This window comes from Lepus europaeus, chromosome 21, assembly GCF_033115175.1.
Source record: "Lepus europaeus isolate LE1 chromosome 21, mLepTim1.pri, whole genome shotgun sequence".
In the NCBI taxonomy this organism is placed as follows: domain Eukaryota; kingdom Metazoa; phylum Chordata; class Mammalia; order Lagomorpha; family Leporidae; genus Lepus; species Lepus europaeus.
In genome coordinates this window covers 12,202,970-12,222,690 of record NC_084847.1, presented here as the reverse complement: position 1 = coordinate 12,222,690, position 19,721 = coordinate 12,202,970, and the positions used below count along the sequence as shown (strand labels likewise).

General features: G+C 51.2%; 2 protein-coding genes across 3 annotated transcripts in view; both read left to right on the top strand.

The window, feature by feature from the left end:
• Positions 1-8,331, top strand: part of ACSM1 (acyl-CoA synthetase medium chain family member 1) — a 39,574-nt gene extending 31,243 nt beyond the window's left edge. The window contains exons 11-14 of the mRNA XM_062179724.1: positions 3,875-4,002; positions 5,241-5,340; positions 6,149-6,268; positions 7,989-8,331. Coding sequence (XP_062035708.1) covers positions 3,875-4,002; positions 5,241-5,340; positions 6,149-6,268; positions 7,989-8,075 — 435 coding nt within the window. The 3' untranslated portion in view covers positions 8,076-8,331. The remainder of the gene's footprint in view (positions 1-3,874; positions 4,003-5,240; positions 5,341-6,148; positions 6,269-7,988) is intronic.
• A 1,314-nt stretch (positions 8,332-9,645) lies between these two features.
• The window catches only part of LOC133750852 (group 10 secretory phospholipase A2-like), a 34,153-nt gene continuing 24,077 nt past the window's right edge, over positions 9,646-19,721 (top strand). Inside the window, exons 1-9 of one of the 2 annotated variants that reach the window (XM_062180563.1) lie at positions 9,646-12,150; positions 12,228-12,705; positions 12,802-12,940; positions 15,103-15,204; positions 15,881-15,941; positions 16,039-16,074; positions 16,161-16,228; positions 16,341-16,426; positions 17,509-17,579. In XM_062180563.1, the coding sequence (XP_062036547.1) occupies positions 12,885-12,940; positions 15,103-15,204; positions 15,881-15,941; positions 16,039-16,074; positions 16,161-16,228; positions 16,341-16,426; positions 17,509-17,579 (480 nt within the window). In that variant the 5' untranslated portion in view covers positions 9,646-12,150; positions 12,228-12,705; positions 12,802-12,884. Of the gene's footprint in view, positions 12,151-12,227; positions 12,706-12,801; positions 12,941-15,102; positions 15,205-15,880; positions 15,942-16,038; positions 16,075-16,160; positions 16,229-16,338; positions 16,427-17,508; positions 17,580-19,721 lie in introns of those variants that run through there. The other variant, XM_062180564.1, reaches the window with a different exon arrangement.

Sequence of the window (19,721 nt, the reverse complement as noted above, 5' to 3'; positions counted from 1 at the left end):
AGCCATTTTTCTTTTAAACTTTTAGAAAATAAAAATCAGTTTTATAAATGAAAATCGCAGTTATACCGGTTTTTATATTTTCCTTTGCATTTATTGTTTCTGGGGATCTTCAGATCTTCCTGTATCTCTGAGTTAATATCTAGTATCCTTTCATTTAACCTGAAGGAGTCTTTTTACTTTTTTTGTTTTGTAGGGCATGTCTAGTGGTGATGAACTCCACCAGCTTTTGTTTATCTATGAATAAACTCTCTGCCTCTCTCCCTCTCTGTTTACCCTCCTGTAGCTCCATTAATGCACACTGGGTCTGCTCCCTGATGTGCAGCAAGGGCCTGAGGCTCTCTTCATTTAGCTCCATTCTTTTGCTCTGCGAACTTGATTATTTCATTTGCTCTACTGCCATTTCCCTGGTTCTTTCTTTTGCCTGTTCAATATGCTCTTGAACCCTCTAGTGATTCTACTGTTCTTTTCAGCTCCACAGGTTTTTTTTTTGGCTCTTTTCCTTTTCCATTTTTTTTTTTTTTTTTTTGACAGGCAGAGTTAGACAGTGAGAGAGAGAGACAGAGAGAAAGGTTTTCCTTCCGTTGGTTCACCCCCCATATGGCTGTTGCGGCTGGTGCACTGCGCCGATCCAAAGCCAGGAGCCAGGTGTTTCCTTCCTGGTCTCCCATGTGGGTGCAGGAGCCCAAGGACTTGGGCCATCCTCCACTGCACTCCCGGGCCACAGCAGAGAGCTGGACTGGAAGAGGAACAACCGGGACAGAATCCGGCGCCCTGACCGGGACTAGAACCCGGTGTGCCAGCGTTGCAGGTGGAGGATTAGCCTAGTGAGCTCTTTTTCTTAAAGATGCATTTATTTGAAAAGCAGAGTGAGCAAGAGAGAGAGGGTGAGTTTTGTATCCACTGGTTCACACCTCAAATGCCTGCAACAGCCAGAGCTAAGTCAGGTTGAAGCCAGGAGCCAGGAACTCCATCTGGATCTCTCATGTGGGTGGCAGAACCTAAGTAATTGGGCTACCATCTGCTGCCTCGTGGGTGCGTTAGCTGGAAGCTGGATCAGACAGAGTATCCAGGACTCAAACCAGGCGCTCAGATATGGAATGTGGATATCTCAAGTGATGACTTGACCCATACCCTCTGTTTGACTCTTTTAAACATAATTTCAGTCTCTGTTGATATCCAAGTATCATTTTCCTGATCTCATTCAATTCTTTGAACATTTTTACCTTCAATTGTTCAATTGTCTTCAATTATTTCTCTAGTAATTCCATTGTTGGGGATTCCTCAGGGACAGTTCCTGTCAATTAACTTTGTTCTTGGGGGTGAGCCAGGATTCCCTGTGTGTTTTTTTTTTTTAAAGATTCATTTATTTGAAAGACATAGAGAGGTAGTGACAGTGAGAGATCTTCCATCTGCTGGTCGACTCCCCAAATGTCCACAACAGCAAGAGCTGAGCTGATCTGAAACCAGGAGCCAGGAGCTTCTTTTAGGTCTCCCAAGTGGATGCAGACACCCAGAGACTTGGACTATCTTCCACTACAGGAGCTGGATTAGAAGTGGAGCAGTCGGGACTTGAACTGGTGCCCATATGGGATGCCAGCACTGCAGGCCAGGGCTTCAATCTGCTGCACCACAGCGCAGACCCCACGTCTTGTTTCTGTGTATGCCTGTGAAGTTGTTGTAATGTGGGTAGCTCTAAGCATCAGTGCCTCCTCGCTCCCTAGAGGAAGCCTTTTTGTTATTGTTTGAGGCTAAAATGGTTTGTTTTGCAACTGTCCTAAACTCTTTTTGCAAAGACTTTTGCTCATCGGGCATGCTCACTAATGTTTGGACAGAGATTTCCTTGAATGACAGGAGATGAAGGGAAGAACACCCATCTTTCCCAGTCTTTGCAGACTGGCTCTGGGCTGGGCCCTCCTTCAGCACTTACATGGACTGCTCTGAGTCCAGCATCAGCTGGAGTGGCAGCTTGGGTCCTCGGGATCTCTCTGAGTGCACATCTTGCCATGGTGTGTCTAGTGTTCTCTAAGCTCCCCCCATACGTAGCTGTTTTGAATATTGTGACTTCCGAGAGTCTCGCCCCAGCTTCTCCAGCAGGCACCAGAGTCCACTGTATGTCCAACCAATCGTCTCTTGCCCCAGATGCCTGTAGTTTTGTGATCTGATGTGCAAATGTTAGGAGTATTGCCCACTGCTTTCCCTGCTGTGTTGTGAGTTACGTGAAAGGAAGACCTGCATGCACCCTTCTGGTATCACCTCGACAGGTCAGAACAGTTCTCTTAATTCTAGCAGCTTCTAACTCCTCTTCTTGCTGAAGCACTGATCCTGAGGCTCACCTTCCCCTGAAACTCGCAGAGCTGTTAAAAACAGGTCAGCATCAAACCAAAAGTCTCCTTGCTACCGTTGGAGAAATTGGAGGTGAATTCAAAACAGGAGCTGACTCAACATTCTTAGTCTTTTCCCCTGGGGCACTTCCTAAAACCACTTCTTATTCCACCTGTGGGAGTGCTTAGGCGTTGGTGAACAGGCTGTGGAGCAAAACTCAACTCAAACCGCAGCCCCTCCCTGACCAGCTGGGTGGCTTCCAGCAGTGCCTCTCTGAGCCTCAGTTTCCTGGTATGTAAAATGGGCAACACAATATGTCAGCCTCAGGGCAGACACTTAGCCTGGTGGTTTGGACTCCCACTAAAACACTGGTGTCTGACATCAGAGGACCTGGGTCCAATTCCAGGCACCGGCTCCTTACTGCAGCTTCCTGCTAATACAGATCCTAGAAGCCAGTGGTGATGGCTCAAGTACTTGGGTTCCTGCCATGAATATGGGGACTTGCATTGAATTCCCAGCTCCCAGCTTGGGCCTGGCCCAGCCCCTGCCATTGTAGGCATTTGAGGAGTGAGCCAGCAGATGAGAGTGCACTGTCTCCTCTCTCTCTCTGTTTTTCCCTCTGTCTCCCTCCATACCTCATATGGAGGTGTGTATGTCTGTCTCTCAAATAAGTTTGGTGGTTTTTTTAATTTTAAATGCCAGCCTCACACAAAAATATGTCCACAAATGTTCACTCATCATATCCAAAATCAGGAAACAACCCAGATGCTCTTCAGCGAGCGAGTTCTAGAACAAAACTGAGCTCCGTCCTTAACGTGGGCTCAGCTCAGCATGACAGAGGCTCAGGCTCCTGCTGAACACAGCCACCAAAATGTTGTGCTGAGAAATACAAGCCTACATCCATAGAATTCTATCTATATGCAATTCTGGAACAGCAGATTCAGAGCAGATGTGTCACTGCCAAGGTGTTAGGAATGGAAGAAGGCAGGGAGCTGGAGCAGGAGAGAGGACCTGGATAGCTTATGGGCTCCTGGCTTTGGCCTGGCCCCGCCCTGGCTGTTGCAGCAATTTGGGGAGTGAACTAGTAGATGGCAGATCTCTCTCCATTTGCCTCTGTGTCTCTCTCTGCCTTTCAAATGAAATGAAAATAAAGACCAGCCCCAAAAGCTTTTATTGAGGGTCAAATGAGATAGTGTTTTGTAAATCAAACGTGTTCAGGGAATATTTACTGACCCCTATCATGTGCCCAGGCACAGTGTGAACGCCAAGCTAACAGGAGTGAACAAAACAGAGTGCATGCAATAACAGATGCTGTCTTCTAGAGGAGTGCCTCTCCAAGTTGCTTTATTAAAGTTGTCATTGAAATTGGCCTCATGGTATCTGCTAACTGAGCTGGGGCTGCTGCACGCACTGAGCGCTCACACTGGAGGAGGCAGAGTCGGCCATCACAGCACTTGCCCAGGTCCCAGGTGGAGCAGAGGCGGGGTCCGGCGCACAGCTCCACCTGGCCCACCTCACTGCCTTGCAGCAGGGCCTCCTGTTCTTCCCACAGAACAACCCAGAGAAGACAGCCGAGGTGGAGTGTGGGGACTTTTACAACACTGGGGACAGAGCGACCATGGACGAGGAGGGCTACATCTGGTTCCTGGGGAGGGACGATGACGTCATCAACGCCTCGGGGTAGGTGCTGCCGGCCCCGGGCTGCCCGCCCACCTCAGTGACAGAACCCTCAGTCCAGCTCTGAACAGAGAGCCCAGGCTATGCTGCCCTGATCTCTGGTATCTGTGCATCACCCCTAAGCCCCATGTCCAGAAAATTCCATCACAGCAACGGTCCAGAGGGGCTTCAGGGGACCCATAACAAGACGTCCTGCCATTTAAAGAGGAAGGCACAGAGCAGACGTCCTTCCAGTCCCCGGCAGTTGGAGATCCCATTTCATGTTTGTGTTCCTTCTCCTTCTGCAGTTCCTCCTGATGGCCTGGATCTGAGACCCTTGTCTCTAATCCCCACATGGCTTTGGAAAAAAAGACATATGACACCACTGTAACAATTTCTCTTGAATACTTCAGAGAAATCAAGGGTGTTCCCATCTCTTTTTTCAACCAATACACAACAGTTTTGTACAGATGCACGGGGATGATTGGATACACGTATAGGTGATGAACTGAGCGTCAGGGTAATTAGCATATCCATCATGTCATGCAGTTGTTACCCCTTCAGAAAGAGCACACTCAAACCCCTGTGCCTTGTAGCTGTTCTGGAACATACAGATTATTGTGAACCACAGCCACCCTGCTGCACACAGCACACTGGCACTGACTCCTCCTACGTGTCAGTTACTAGATCATGCTGATGCTCATGTGTACACCATGTGCTGGACATTTGCCAGGAGAGTGAATCTGGAGGTGGTGTTATCACACGCACACCTGCACACCCATACACACACACATGCACCCATGCACACCCAGTAACTATGAGAGATGATAACTGCACGGATTGGCCTGCCTGGAGTAACCGTTGCACGGTGGCTATGGATTTCAAAGCACCCCAGTGTGTACCCTAAGTATCTGTAACAAAAGCCAGAGATGTAACATTAAGCATGGAAGGGGGCTAGGATGCACAATTCCAGACAGAGCTTGATGCTTTCAAGGAATCACACGCGAGGGGGTGGGGAGCTGCTTGGGCCAAGGACCAGAGCCCGGGGAGACCAAGTGTTCCCCTCCCCCTGGGAGAGACCAGAGCCCTGGGGAGACTCCCAAGCACTGCAGCTGCCAGCCCCGGGTAGCCAGGTATTCCACGTGGGCCCTCGACACGGGCTCCCTATGACCTGTGTGCTCCGTGCCCCACGGGAGACGGGAGTCTCCCCGGTCGGAGCCTTGCCCCGACATCTGCCCCAAGAACAATAATGGGTCCTGCAGGTACCGCATCGGGCCGACGGAGGTGGAGAACGCCCTGGCGGAGCACCCAGCCGTGAAGGAGTCAGCCGTGGTGAGCAGCCCGGACGCATCTCGAGGGGAGGTAAGGAGCGCAAGGAAGGTGTCGGGCGTGCGTGGGGCCACAGGGGAAGGTAGGCGCAGGGGAAGCCTGAACTGTTCTCTTCAGCGCTTTGATGGAAGCAAAAACCTCGCATTTGCACGATGTGGTCACCAGGGGGCGCTGTGGCCCCACTCTGAAAAGGCCACCCACCGTGTCAGCTGGATCCCTAGTTGTGTGCCAGCCCATTCTGCCCTCGCAAGGGCCCTGGGGTCCAGGACCGTGGTCATATCTTTGTAGGGAAGGACACAGAGACGTAAAGGAGTTAATTAACTTGCCCACATCACACAGTTATTATAAACCATTATAAACCATGACTGTACCCTGTGCAACCTGGCTCCCAAGATTCAACAGGTGGTAGTGGAGCAGCTTCCCTGCGCTGGGCCCTGAGCAGTCACATGGGGGATATGGCTACCAAGGTAAACATAGTAAGTTACCAACAAGTGTTGAAGGCCTAATGAGTGCCAGCCAGAGCTGCAGGCATACTGGTGATAAACATGATGATGATAGGCGAAATATTAAATAGAATCACCCAGAAGTTTATGGCTCATCTCAGGGACTCTGTACAGAAACCCCTATGAGGAATGAAGCTTTTTTGTCCCCATTTCAAGGAAAGGAAATCGATGAGGAGCAGTCCGATAGTTTTCCGAGGTGTGCCGTGGAAATCGGCAGCCCTGGGATTGGCACCGGGGCTCCCGTGCAGCCTCCAGCAAGCAGCTGCTTCTGCGTAGCGGGCGGCCCTCACCGTGGCACTCACCATGGCACTCACCGTGAGCTCCGCTCCGCTCTGCAGGTGGTGAAGGCGTTCGTCGTCCTCAACCCGCAGTTCCTGGCCCATGACCAGCGGCAGCTCACCAAGGAGCTGCAGGAGCACGTGAAGGCCTTGACGGCGCCGTACAAGTACCCACGGAAGGTGAGAGGGGGGTGGCCATGGGGGCTCTGCTCCCCCAGAGTGCTTTCCAGCTCCTCCACTCCACTTCTCATGTTGTGGGAGAGGAGGGGAAAAACACATGGTGGTTTTTGTAAAAAAAAAAAAAAAAAAAAAAAATTATTGGAAATGCAGAGGGACAAAGAGAAAGAGACAGATCTGTTGGTTCACTCCCCAAATAGCCCCAATGGCTGGGGCTGGACCAGGCCGAAGCCAGGAGCTTCTTCCAGGTCTCCCGTGTGGGTGCGGGGGCCCAAGCACCTGGGCCATCTTCTGCTGCTTTTCCAGGTGCATTAGCAGGGAGGTGGATCAAAAGTGCGGCAGCAGGGTCTCAAACAGGTATTCTGATATGGGATGCCAGGGTCACAGGTGGCACTTCACCCACCGCACTACAATGCTGGCACCTAAGCACAGACGTTTTCAACACACTGCAGAAGTCTGGTAGGGGGATGGGGTGAAACCACCTAACCAGATGGAACTCTCTGTCTTCTGCCAGATACCCCAGAAGCAACCCAGAGCTAGCAGATCAACCTATAGGGGAAAAAAATCAGAATAGTGCCCTAAGATATTCAAACAGATAATGTACAATCCTGCGAAGTTTGAAAAAGAAATACAATCAGCAGCTTCAAAGCTTTTGCAAACATGATTCCTGGCCAGAGGCACGTTCTGTGTTATAGCCCAACACCAACATTTACACGTGCGTGTAGCAAACAGACATTAGCAGAGTGATTCTGACCCTTCAACACGCAAGGCTTCAGCTAGGTTGATTTGGCTACATGGGTTTTAAATGCTAAGAGCAATCTACAGAAACCTTTAGAGAAATGGTTAAATTGTTCATGGACTTAAATATTATCCTATGATTTAAAATCATGGTGCCAATTATTTATTTGTGACATACAAACACCTCAATGATACAGGATGAAAAGAGAAAAGCAGGCTATGAAGGAATATACAGGTATTATCCCATTGGTTTCAAATGACACATGAAATACTTCAAGAGCTAATGTTTCCTCCTTGTGTCCTACCATACCATGCTGTTGGGACGTTTATGATTGGCACATTATGAGACCACCTACCTCATGTTGATTGGGCCCTTACTATGTTCTTCATGTATTAGTATTTTATTTAAATCTCTCTACAACCTGAGACAGCACACCACCAACCCATTTCACTGAGCCTCAGAGGCACAGAGTAAATTGCCTGTGGTCACAGTTACTAAAGGCAGAGCTGGAACTCCAACCCACGTGTATCTGATGACAGAGTTTGTGCTTCTGCCATTAGGTGAGGCTGCCTCGAAGAGAGAATGGGTGACATCTCCCAGTTAGGAGGGGCTGTGGATTATGGTGGGTGACACACAGCATCCGACTCGGAGGATCTCTTTCTTGCTCATGCTATGCATCCACCGTGGCTCTCTGGGGACCCACTCATCACTTCTGCTCATCCTGGGATGGGATAAAGGGGCAGCGACCAAATAAAACCTGCCAGGTGCGCTAAGAGACGGAGGGGAGAGTGACCACTCCAGTGGCCCCAAGCTCTTCTGCCTGGAGGTGACCCGGTTCACCTCCAGTCACACTTCCTTGGTCAAAACACATCACGTGATGGCCATCTGACCTGGGGCCAGCACACAGAGGGCGCTGTCCAGGAAGGAGGAGTGGGGAGGTGACAGCAGGACTAAATCAAATGAAATTTCCTCTATCTCAACCAGGTGGAGTTCGTCCCAGAGCTGCCCAAAACCATCACTGGCAAGATTAAGCGGAGCGAACTTCGGAAAAAGGAGTTTGGCCAGATGTGATTGGCAGCAGAGCCGGAAACCCACCGTGCGACCTTGGGCGGATCCCTGGCTGCCTCAGTTTCCCCCATGTGATTGGGATGCAGATGAGGAGTTGAGAGGGCTGATTTGGAAGGGTGTCAGGGGTGCCAAGAAGTTTTGTTGTTTTATGTTAGATTCCATGACTCCGCTGCCTCCAAGTCCCCCCTTGGTCTGGATTGCCCACGTAGGTGCACAAGCTGGGGTTGTAGATAATAAAATGCAGTCATCGGCATCAACAGCACCTGTGTGGTGCCTTTGTTCCGTGAATGGATCTGTGCCAAACACCCTCCATAATCCCCAGTCCAAAATAGCCCCGTCCCAGAGTCTCCCTGGTGGTTCCAGAGCCCTGCGCTACCCTGGGGCACCCATTCAGGAGCCAAAATACAGAGGCCCAGGAGGTACCCTCCCGGTGGCTCCAAGCACCTGGCACTGCAAGGCTTGGCCCAGACCCTGCAGAAGGGTGAGGCCCCGGGAGGCTGAGGCAGGAATACCTGGAGCAGTGAGCCCTGGCCATGCTCACCTGCCAGCTGTCGCCTCCTTGCCACCGTCCTCTGCCTTGCGTCCTCCAGTGACACTGCTGCTGCACCTGCGCCGGCCCAGACCTGGTGTGGGTGACTCAGGGAGCCTCCTCTGGAGACCTCGGGGTCCTACCGACTCCTGTAGCCCTGCTCAGGGCCCCGAGAGCCCTACCCTCATGTCACTGCCATAAGCACCCATACACCCATTCCTTCCCATTCATTCTCCAGAGCTCAGGAATCCCCCAGATGCATCAGAATAACATTATCTTTTAATCCCTTCTTTTGTACATAAATTTTTTAAAGTTTTTTTTTTAATTTATTTGAAAGGTAGAGTTACAAGAAGAAGAGACAGAGAGATCTTCCATCCACTGATTCATTCCCCAAATGGCCACAAGAGCAGGGGCTGGGCCAGGCTGAAGCCAGGAGCCTGGAACTCCATCTGGGTTTCCCACACAGAGGGCTAGGTTTTATAAAGGTACAATATGTGGTTAAAGTCAGTGTGTGGTCTATATTGGTATAGAAACATGACTGAGTTAAGATGATTTGGGGCCAGTGCTTGTGGTGCAGTGGATTAAGCTGGCATCCCCTGTGGGCACCAGTTCAAGTCCCAGCTGCTCCACTTCCCATCTAGCTCCTTGCTGATATACCTGGGGAAGCAGCGGAAGCTAGACGAAGCCCCTGGGCCACTGGCACCCACGTGGGAGACACAGAAGAAGCTTCTGGCTCCTGGCTTCAGCCTGGCATAGCACAGTCATTGTGGCCATTTGGGGAGTGGACCAACAGAGGGAAGCTCTGTCTCTGTCTCCCCTTCTCTCTGTGTGACTCTACCATTCGAATAAATAAATCAATCTTTTTTTCCCATGAAAACTTTCTACAGCATATTGGTGTTCTGTCTACTCTTGTATCCCTTCCCGAGAGAGGGATTGAGCCTCTCTCTCTGTGTATCGTATGCTTCCGGAGTCTGTCTTCAGTTACTTAGCGTGTTTTGTAGTCCAGACCGACCATGGCAGGCCCTCAGAGTTCAGGAGGAAGCATCTTCCCAGAAGGGGGTGCAGAGGAGCTGGGTTGGGCAGGACCAGAATTAGAAGCTCAGAGGTTCGCAGAGATGCCCTCTCCTGGGCTCAGCTCCAGGCACATGCTCAGTAGGGGAGGGACTTTCTAAGAACAGGGTGGGGTTGCACACAGGTGGGGCTTCCACTGTGACACACCAGGAGGCATGGCAGCGGGTTGGTTGGGAGGGAGTCTAAAGGGTCAGGGTTGGTAAGGTGATCACCAAACAGGAGAAGACTTGGAGGCAAACGGATCCCTGGTCCATGCCCCTCCACCTCCTCCTGAGCATCCCACACATGCTGTGTGTGCCTATCCTACAGACCAGTCACCACCTACCTATCGTTGCCAAAATCTGTTCCTTGTAAGTGGTGCCAGGTGAGAATAGCAAGGACAAGGTTTGGGGATAAAGAGAACAGATCTAATCTACTGGTAGATGAGGATGGCGGCAGACTGGGAGTCTCAAAAATTGCTGTCCTACTTGGTGAGGGCAGTTTAGAGCTTTTCAGGAGAGCAAAGGGAGGTCGGGCTGCCGAGGACATGCCCAGTGGCAAGTCAGGAGTAGACAGCCCGGGGCTGAAGCCATTGTGGGCCTGATCCCAGGGTGTCTCAGACGCCAGTGCAGTTCCTGGAGAGTCCTTGGGAGGGTTAGGGTTAGGGTGTTCTGCACAATTAGGCAGCGACAAAAATGTTATCTGGCCGAGATCTGAAAGAGGCGAACTATTGTGTTAGATTCCAGAGCTTCGGTAATCAGGATGAAGCCCACCCAGCCTGGAGCCCATGCTTATTGTGTGTTTAGTTAGTGGTACCTCTTCACGTTCTGTCCCCAGAGCTTCATGCCCTGGCCATGCTGACTTCAGTAACTTCCTGTCCTACCACCTTCCCCTGAAACACTGGACTCCAGCCAATTACATTTTATCCATGAGAATCAGATGTTATGGGCTTATTGCAGTTTTCCTGGGTTAATTGAGTCTGTACAACCAGATATTGATCCATGTTGTTTTCTATATTAGTGGTTTGATCCTCTCCATGGGTGAGTAGAATTCCTTTTTCTTGGCGATATCACAGTTGGCTTATCCAATACCTTGGAAAGCAACATGGGAATTTCCCACTGATCCTTACCCTTAAAACAAAAACCCAGAAACTAGCACTTCTGTGAGGTTTCCCAGTATATCCTTGCATTTTGCAACTCCACAAGGGATTAACTGAAGAAAAATCCGACTGGGATTGTACCTGTAACCCTTCCAGCACATACAATTTCAGTCGCTTTTTGAACTTGTGTTCAAAAGCTCACTGACATGAGACATTTCTGTTTTGCTAATTACCACCACCATTTTCTTATGAAAATGTGCAAAAATGTAGCATTGCTGGATGAATATTTTATCAAGTGTGGTTTCTCACACATCCATCCACCATCCGTCCATCCCTCTATCTGTCGGTCTGTCTACTTTCAGCACCTTTCATATTGAATTGCAGGCTTCACTCTACTTCCTCAGTAGAGTAGTTCAGCATGACTGTCTGGAAGTGCAATCCAACATTTCTCGACAGGTTTTTCTTTTCCAAAAAAGTTACATGGAGGAAAACATATAAATTTTAAATGTACATTCACTAACTCTTAAAACTATACATACATAGCCCAACTCCTCTCAATATCTACAACATGACTGTCACCCCAGTAAGTACCCCCAGTTTTTCCCAGTCAGTCCCTGCCCTCTAATTAATTTGGCTCGGTCTAGAATTTTCTAAGAACAGATGCATGCATGCTGAATTCACACTTTTGTCTGCCTTAGTTTGCACGCACCATGTGTCTGAAATTACTCAAAAGTCCCACGAATCAGGAATTAATTTTCTTCCACTCCTGACTGAGCATAACCTGCATTACCATCTCTGTCTAATTCACCATCTGGAAGGAAATGTTTTGTTTTTCCAAACCTGTACATTTATCCCAAAATTCAGCACCTGCTCTGCATGATGCACAGAAAAACAGAGAAAATGGTGGGAGGTGAAGGAAGCTTTCAGGCCAGGTGGAGAGCAGTCCATGCCCATCTCACTGTGTGAACTGGGACACGTTTGGTTTGGATTTCTTTTACTTATAGACTAAGAAGAAAAGCATTTGAGCCATTTGATGTGAACAGTTTTCCCCCTCCTTTGCTTTGCCCTCTTCATTCACTCTTCTGCCCCATTATCTCCTAAGCAGAAATGGCGTGGGTGCCATGAGGCATTCATGCCTCCAGGGTCGCTTTGTTCCTCATTTCTATATAGGTTTGACCTAGCCCCTGGCCCTAGACTGGCCCAGCCACTCTCCCTTTGAACACAGGGGCAGCTGTGGCCCAGGTCTGGTTGACCTTTCATGTTTTCAGCTTGTCACCCATGCTTCTGTGGGAATCCCGCTACATGGTTTGTTCCTCTCCCTCGTGCAGACACCAGGAAAGGAAAAACCTGCAGAGAACATGAATAGTGTTACGTCCACAAATACCTCAGGCTTGTCAGAGGTAAGCCCCCCACATCCAATACGGGATTTCCATTTCACATCTTGCCTTCCACAAAGGACAAATATTTCATGTCTTAGGAGGTCAAACCTGTATGATTGCGATGAAGAAGTTTGTTCTTGAGAATTAAGACATTACCCAGTGTGTTTTGCACTGGTTAAAATTTCCGTTGATGAATCCTTGCTCAGGGAAACGATACTGAAGTCTGAAGACAAAGAGGTAAGGAGAACATTCTCAGGTGAAGATCGAGGGGGAGGAGCTAACAAAACCTTACTCCCATAAATGACATGAATTGGAGAACTGAACATCATCACTTTCTTTTAAAAAAATTAATTTGGGTAAAAAAACACACAGCGTGAAATTAACCATCTCAACCCCCGCTAAGTGTACAATTCAGTAGCATTAGTGCATTTGCACCATTGTGATGTCTTATTCTGAATGTCTTTTATCTGTCTCAGGACGCAAAGGAAGACCCTGGGGCAGCAGAGCTTGAGGTCCAACGTGCATGAGCTGGAAGGTCTGCTGCTTGCTGGGAGGAAAGGAGCGTGCCCTGGGAAGGTGAAGCATGTCATGGGGCCTCCCCATCTCCCCCCTCACCTCATGTCCTCGGGTGCACGTGCACACACACAAAGCAAACTCCTTTGTCCTTTACAGAATGTGACAAGAACCTACGATCCAGCTGTGACACACTGGCCTTTGTGAAAACAGCAAAGGATTGGGAATTCGAATCTCTGAGGATGCAGCTGGATGATCGCTATGGAATCTATAAAGGCATCGAGAAGGCTGAAGAGGAGTAAGATGTCCATTGTGATAGACATTGCTGTGTCAACACACGTGCAGACAAAACAGAAACAAGTGCCAGTTCTTAGGGTGTCAGTACAATTGCGGTTGTCCTTTCTGCCTTGATTTCTAGAATCTGTGTTGTTTCTTCCCATCTGGCTGGTTGTCAGAAATTCCTGTATATCATTTACTTGGGGTCACAGGGGACACTGGCACCAGCACTGACGACCTCATCATCTGGATTCCCTCGGGGTTCATGTGCCCTGCCCTTTAGGTTTCAGTCCCACCACTTGGTCTTGGCTTGCTGTGTGCTTAGTCATTTTTATCTCAATGCTAGACCTTGAGAAAAAAAAAAAAAAACACATTGAGGTCTGGCTGCAGACAGGTGGTCGCCCCCTAGGTCCCTTCTTTAGCAGAGCCTGAACCCCGTTGTCTTTCTTCTCAGTCCCTGCCTCTGTGCAAAGGCTGCTCACCTTCCTTGTTTCTCAGTAGTCTCTTCTGGAATGCATGGACAAAACTAGGGGGAAGTGGCCCCAAGTGCCAGGCCGACCTTAGTCCTGGGTTTCCTCTGCACCGTGGCCTCATGTTTTCTTCCTGGCTTGTCACCCAGTTGATGCCTTCAGTCACTCGTTTCATCTTTCCCGCAGGGCTTCCCTGTTGTTCTCAGGCGAAATCAGGGACTGCAGACCCCTCCGCCCACGTTCAAAGCCAGAACTGTTCCTTACGGTCCCTCAAGACTCGGGTTTTGGGAACTTGCTTCTCAAGTCTGAGGCAGGGGCTGCTGTGTCCTCGCTGGCTGCCTCTTCTGTGAAACCATGAGGTCTCTTAGGGTGCGGAGGACAGTGCCCTGCTCTCTGTCCTCCACACCTTACAATGTATGCGTTTCCTTAGAGTCACTTCAGAAAGCATGGCTCAGGGACCGCTTAGATGGCCAGAAACAAACACACGAAGCTCTCTTTTAAGGATATTTGTCCCTTTTCCATAGAGCTCTCTAATTTTCTACGTGACCCATAGAAAATCGAGTGTGAGGAGGTCATTGCCTTTTGCTGAGTGCACTACCCCTGCAGCCAGTCCTGTTCAAGTGGACTTGCCTGGATGTGAAGGGTTCCAGCAGAAGCCACTTTTGAGGTTATAATACCTTGATGAGGTGGCGGTTGGGAGCATTTAAATTCAACAGTGTTTCCATTGTCCTTGACCAATATCTTTGTTTTTAGAATAATCAACATTTTAGTGTTTATTCTTCTTCCTATGGCATTTAACAAACATGATACATAGTCAAATAGTTTATAGCCTTCGAAACAATACCTTTGAAGTAGGCGGCAGGAGTGCCTCTCCCGACCTGCCCAGGTGTCCAGCAGTTGCTGCACCTGCTGGCAATGGTGTGTCTGGGGAGGGTCTCTCTGGCTGTGTCAGGGCACCAGCCTTGCAGGGAGAAGTCCAATCCTCCCATGGAAAAACCAGTCAAGATCTCCTGCTTCATCCTAGGGAGCTGAGTTGGCTGGGCCTGGTTTCCATACTGAACTGACATGAGCTTTCCCCAACCAAGCACAAGAGACTGCGCCTGGAGGGGTGCACAGTGCATATCATAAAGTGCTTTTCATGTTCGTTGACTTTATTTACTTAGGAGTAGGAGCAGAGAGAGAGGAATTAGCAGTCAGAATGGCCTGGGACTCGCCAGCAGGCCAGAGATGGATTTTTCTCTTTCCCTATATGGGAAGCTTTAGTTTTTGCCTCTGAGTGTGGGGCTCAGTCTACGCATTTATGGGTGTTAAGGAAAACTGTAGGGCATGAAAATTAAACCAGAGCCTCGCTGGTCAAAGAACTGTTCCTGAGGGGGCGGCACCCAGAACCAGAAGAGAGTCAGACATCTGCTCTGCAGGCAGTGAGAATTCACAGACAGACCGAGCAAGCGCAGAAACAGCTGTGACTGGCTGAGACTCAGCTCTTCCTTATACTCCCAAGTTAGGTTCTTAGTTGATGACACGCTAAGCCAGGGTGCAGTTTTATGTAGGAACTCAGAATTCGGGACCGCCCCAGGCCAATGGCCTCCTACTGAACATGGCAGGTTGTGGGGGGAGGGGGCCTTTTGAATCCTGGCCTGCAGACCACTGGCGGGGGAGACAGGCAGAGTGTCACTGGAGCTACTGGATGATGTCTCTTTCTTTCCTGTCTCAGTGCAATGGTGGTGGGAAGACAGGAACAGACCAATATGGAGAAGCAGCTGTCTGCAAAAGAGGAAAAACTGAATTCGACTACAGCAGAAATAGAGGAATGCAAGTGAGTTCAGATGCTAAGCACCAGCATCTCACGAAGCCTCTTGCCAGATTGTTAAATTCTCAACTTTTGTACAATGTTTACTCGCGATTCACACAGAAATAGTAACAAATATTTAGAAGATGTGTGTAGAGAGAACTCACACCAGAAAAAAATATTCAAGTGTTACAAATTAGAAAAAAATGTGCAGTTGCTAGACATTTCCTGATCCCGGACACTGGCCAGACCATGTGGAAATCTGGTTCATGTAAATGTTTCTGGGATTGGTGACAAACTGTCCTAAGCCTTTGGAAAGCAGTTTGATGTGGGCTAAGTCACGTCTCTGAAAGTGACTGTGCCATTTGGAAACCCAGCCATGGCAGCCCGGTGAAACACAGTGAGGGCCTAAGTCAGAGAGTAGGGCCTCAGGGGAAAGGTGCTCGGGGGTGGAGGAGAGAGCGGGGAAACACTGAGAACGGACCAGGAAGCTGGGCCAGCCTGGAAGCTGCAGGCGTGCGTTCCAGATAGACAAGGACGTGACAGAGACAGCGGCGCTCCTGCAACACTGTCACAGACAGGGGACTGTTTGACCGGTGCGGATACACTGTGTGGGGCTCAGGTGTGAGGGCAGCAGGGGCTCGGGCAGGGGACCCACACCCAGCGGTGCCCTTTCACTCATAAAAGCGAATCTAAATCACAGGAGCAGAATTCACCTGCTGCAGGAGGAGCTGCAGCAGGAGGAGTGCAGCTTTGCGTGCCAGGTGAGCTGCGTTCTGCAGAGCCCTGAGCGCCCCTCGCCCGACCCTAACGCCCCCCACAAGCCCTCACCAGACCCTTGTGATGCGTTGGCTTTCTCAGGTCTCCACGCAGTACAGAAAGTCGCTGGACAGCTGGGTAAGACTCTTTCTTAGCGACTCTTAGCTTCCTTCCTTCTGTGCCCTGTCTTCCGTGACTGACGAGCCCATGTGTTCCTCCCACAGCACAGGGCCAGTGCGTTGGAGCAGGAGCTGGCGCACCATGACAGGGAGGCTGAGTACCTGAGGTACAGGTATGGGCTGGGCTGGACTCTCGAGCCCATTTTTGCATTTTTGAGATTAGGCTGTGTTGAGTGCCGTGATGTTCTCGCTGTCATTCGAGCGCATTTTCTCTCTGTCTTCAAGACTGGAAATGAAGAAGCTGGCCGAGGGGTACAAGAGGCAGGAGCCAGCCCTGGGAGGACCCGGCTGGGAGAACCAGGCCCGGAGAGGTAGGGGCAGACTCCGGCCCTCGCTTCTTGTTCTCAGGGCGATCGTGAGGGTCTCTGAACACTGTCCCCGAGCACTTAGTAAAGGGAACGCCTGGGCGGGCAGCATGCTGTGTTGCTCAGGTGCCCTGGCCATGTAGCCCTTTGAGCCTTACCCCATGAAGGGTGGAGCCGAGGCCCCTGCATTAGCCATGGATGACGCATGAAACCGACTCCCCCACCCCCACTACCCCTGACTCTCAGCTGCTCTGTGCACAGTGGGGAACTGGGCCAGCTCCTCCTGCCCCCTTCAGTCAGGGGCAGAAGCTTTATTGTTCTTTTATTTGAGAAAAATAACTCCAACAATATTCTCGGATTGGGGCATTAGGTCCTGTGAGACAAGCAGCTGCCTTGCTCTGTCTTTGTGGATAAATATTCTGCCGCCGTTCACTTTAATGGAGCAGGTGTTTCTGGAGGTCCCTTGATTCTTTTCGTTGCCATCTTGCATTGCGTGCTCTGGACCTCCATTAGTGAGTAGATGTCCCCCAGTGTCAGTGTCCCTGGTGTCATGAGTGAAATTCTCACACTTACACGGTCCCGTTGACCCCCACGGTGCCTGCTTGTCTCACCGCTGCATAGGAGTCTCTGGCAGCCCATTTGTGCCCCTTACTATGTAGACAATGCGAGGCAGAAACACAAGGCAGAGCACATGGTGACCGTGGGAGTGAAAATCCACCCAGGGCCAGAAGCAAAGGACAAGCAGTGCAGCTCAGGGCAGGGCTCCGTGGGCGTTCTCTGCACCCAGGGCTGCCTTGTTGTCATTTTTAATCCGTGCTTGAATTTTGACTTCCCCTGCAGGGAGGGAAACCTTGGTTTTCCTGTTGATTTCCAACTCCCTTGCGTCCTGCCCTGTGCACAGCGGGGTGAGGTGTTGGGCAAACCCCTGCTGGAGTCATCCTCAGGGCTCCTGTGCGGCACCTGGTGACCCCGGGCCTCTGGTCAGGGCTCCCCCGTGGGCTCGAGACTCAGGTGGTGGGGGAGGCGTGCAGCGCTGCGGGGCACGGAACGTGTGCGAGCCAAGCCTGGTCTCTTCTTGCCTTCCGCAGATGCAGGCGCTCTCGCAGGCCCCAGGAGACACAGTGGTCCAGTCCTGGACAAGCACGCTCAGAATGCACAGGTAAATACCAGGGTCGTTTTCACAGCCCCCAGTTAGGGACACTTGACTTTGTGAAGGCTTGCTCTCCTGGCCTCATCTGCACTGTGTGCTCTTGTGATACCTTTACTGTGCCTTTCACTTCTCAAAAAGCAAAATCTTCCCCAGCATCCATGGGCCTCACCCTTCCCAGCTGGGCGTGTCGGTGGCGCCTCTGAAGGTTTCATGCTTGGAGGCTGGGACCCGAGGGGGTCCGGGTCAGTGTCTGGCGGTCCCGGGGGAGGACAGCACCGATCTCCTGACTCCGGGTCTTGCCGCACAATGACTGCCCCTGAGCTCCTCCTGTATTTGGTGGTTGCCATTTGACCTTTTCCTTTGTGGGGGCAGGTGACTGATCTGTTAGCACACCTGCTGTGACAATCAGAAATGAAAAACATGAAGCTGCATCCCCTCCAACATGGTCGTGTGCTGGGTGTGATTTTGAGTGTCTATTCAGAGTCCGGGCTTTGCTAAGTTCCTACCTCTTTGCTGTCCCCTCTGTTGCTGCCGAGTCCCTCTGAGGGTATACTTGGTGCCCATGTCGCCTCTTACCGGGCCTTGCTCCTCTGTGCCGGAAGTGTACACAGGCAGGGACAGAGTGAAGGGGGAAGTCAGATCTGGAGTGCCCACAGCCAGCTTCCAGCAGACCTGGGGAGCTGCGCCGGCTCACGGGTCTTCTCTCACCTCCCAGGACGTCTCTGCTTTGATTTCCAAATGATTTCATCCCAGGCACATTTCTGCTTAGGGCAGCATGTGCCCACACATCCTCATGGACTTAAAATTCAATCCTACCTGTGAGTTCAGGTGAATGTTGTCCCTGTGCCTAACTAATTTCCAAAGGTGACATTGTTGCTGCATGACCCCGGGATTCCATGTCACCTGGAGAGCTCTGTGCCTGTGGGTGGCACCTCCAGGGAGGACACCCTTTTTGTCAAGGGAAGCAGAGGGAATGAGAGGGGCTTGCAGGGGACTGGTGTCACCCACTGCGTCCCCTGAAGTGAGTTTTTCTGATCCCTTGGGAGCCCCCATTTCTGAGACAGACGCAGGTAGTGACACATGGCGACAGCAGCTGACTGTCCTGGCCTCCAGAATCCCTCTTATGCCCAGCGGAGCGGAGAAGGGCAGTTTTGTGGCACTGATGCTGCTGTACTGAAGCCCGGGGAAGGTGCCAGGGACTGTCGGCTGCCTCACTGGGGCCCAGCTCCTGGGCAAGTGCTTTTCTCCATCATATCAGTGTTGCTGTATCTGTGTTCCGCAGGTCCACACGGAGTCACAGGGGCACCTTCCTGGCTGGAGAAGGCCCTCCATGCCCTGCTCCCACTACATGGGCAGCCCTTTCAAGCCATTCATGGGCTGTGAGCTGCCTCCTCCGTTCTGGGGGCCTCTGCACCCAGCATTCGGTACATTGATCTGTATGGCAGTGGGGGCAGAGTGGGGGGACTGACTTGCAAACTGTACTCTTCTCTGGCTCACTGGGAATCCAGACAGTAATGTCCCTGCCCTACTGCAGGGCTTGGCAACACCAGCATGGGGCTGGCCAGGAACCTGGGGCTAAAAGGCCACCCAGGCAGGGCAGGCAGTGAGAGCAGGGTGTGGGGAGGCCAGGGGAGGTGGCTGCTGCAGAAGCATCCTCACCACCCCAGGTGGGCCACTGCCCCACCCTGCTCAGAGTCCCCTTGTGCCCTGAAGCCCTTCACCCCTAGTCTGAGGGAGGAAGGCCGAGGGATTCCCAAGGCGGGTCGGGTTCTGGGTCGGTGTGAGAACTCATGCCCTGGAGGTCAGGGAAATTGACCATGGACCTATCAGGAGACTTTGTGAAGCTGGGTCCAGGGCAGTGGGCAGCTGCCTCTGCCTCACGGTGAGCAGGCTCCAGGGGAACTGAGCCTAACTGTGCAGTGCCCAGCTGGGCGCCACTCACCACATCCCAGCCTCCTCCAGCCATGCCCCTATTGCTCAGCTCCACATGGGGCAACATGGGATCTTCCTCCCTGTGCCCCTGCTGATACCCATGCGCTGTGGGGGGGGGAGGGCTCCTGTGCGCCCCAGCCCAGGCATCTGTGACCCAGGGATCCTGCTGGTTCCTGAGGACACTGTGAGGAAGAAGTGGCTAGAACACACAGGGAGAGA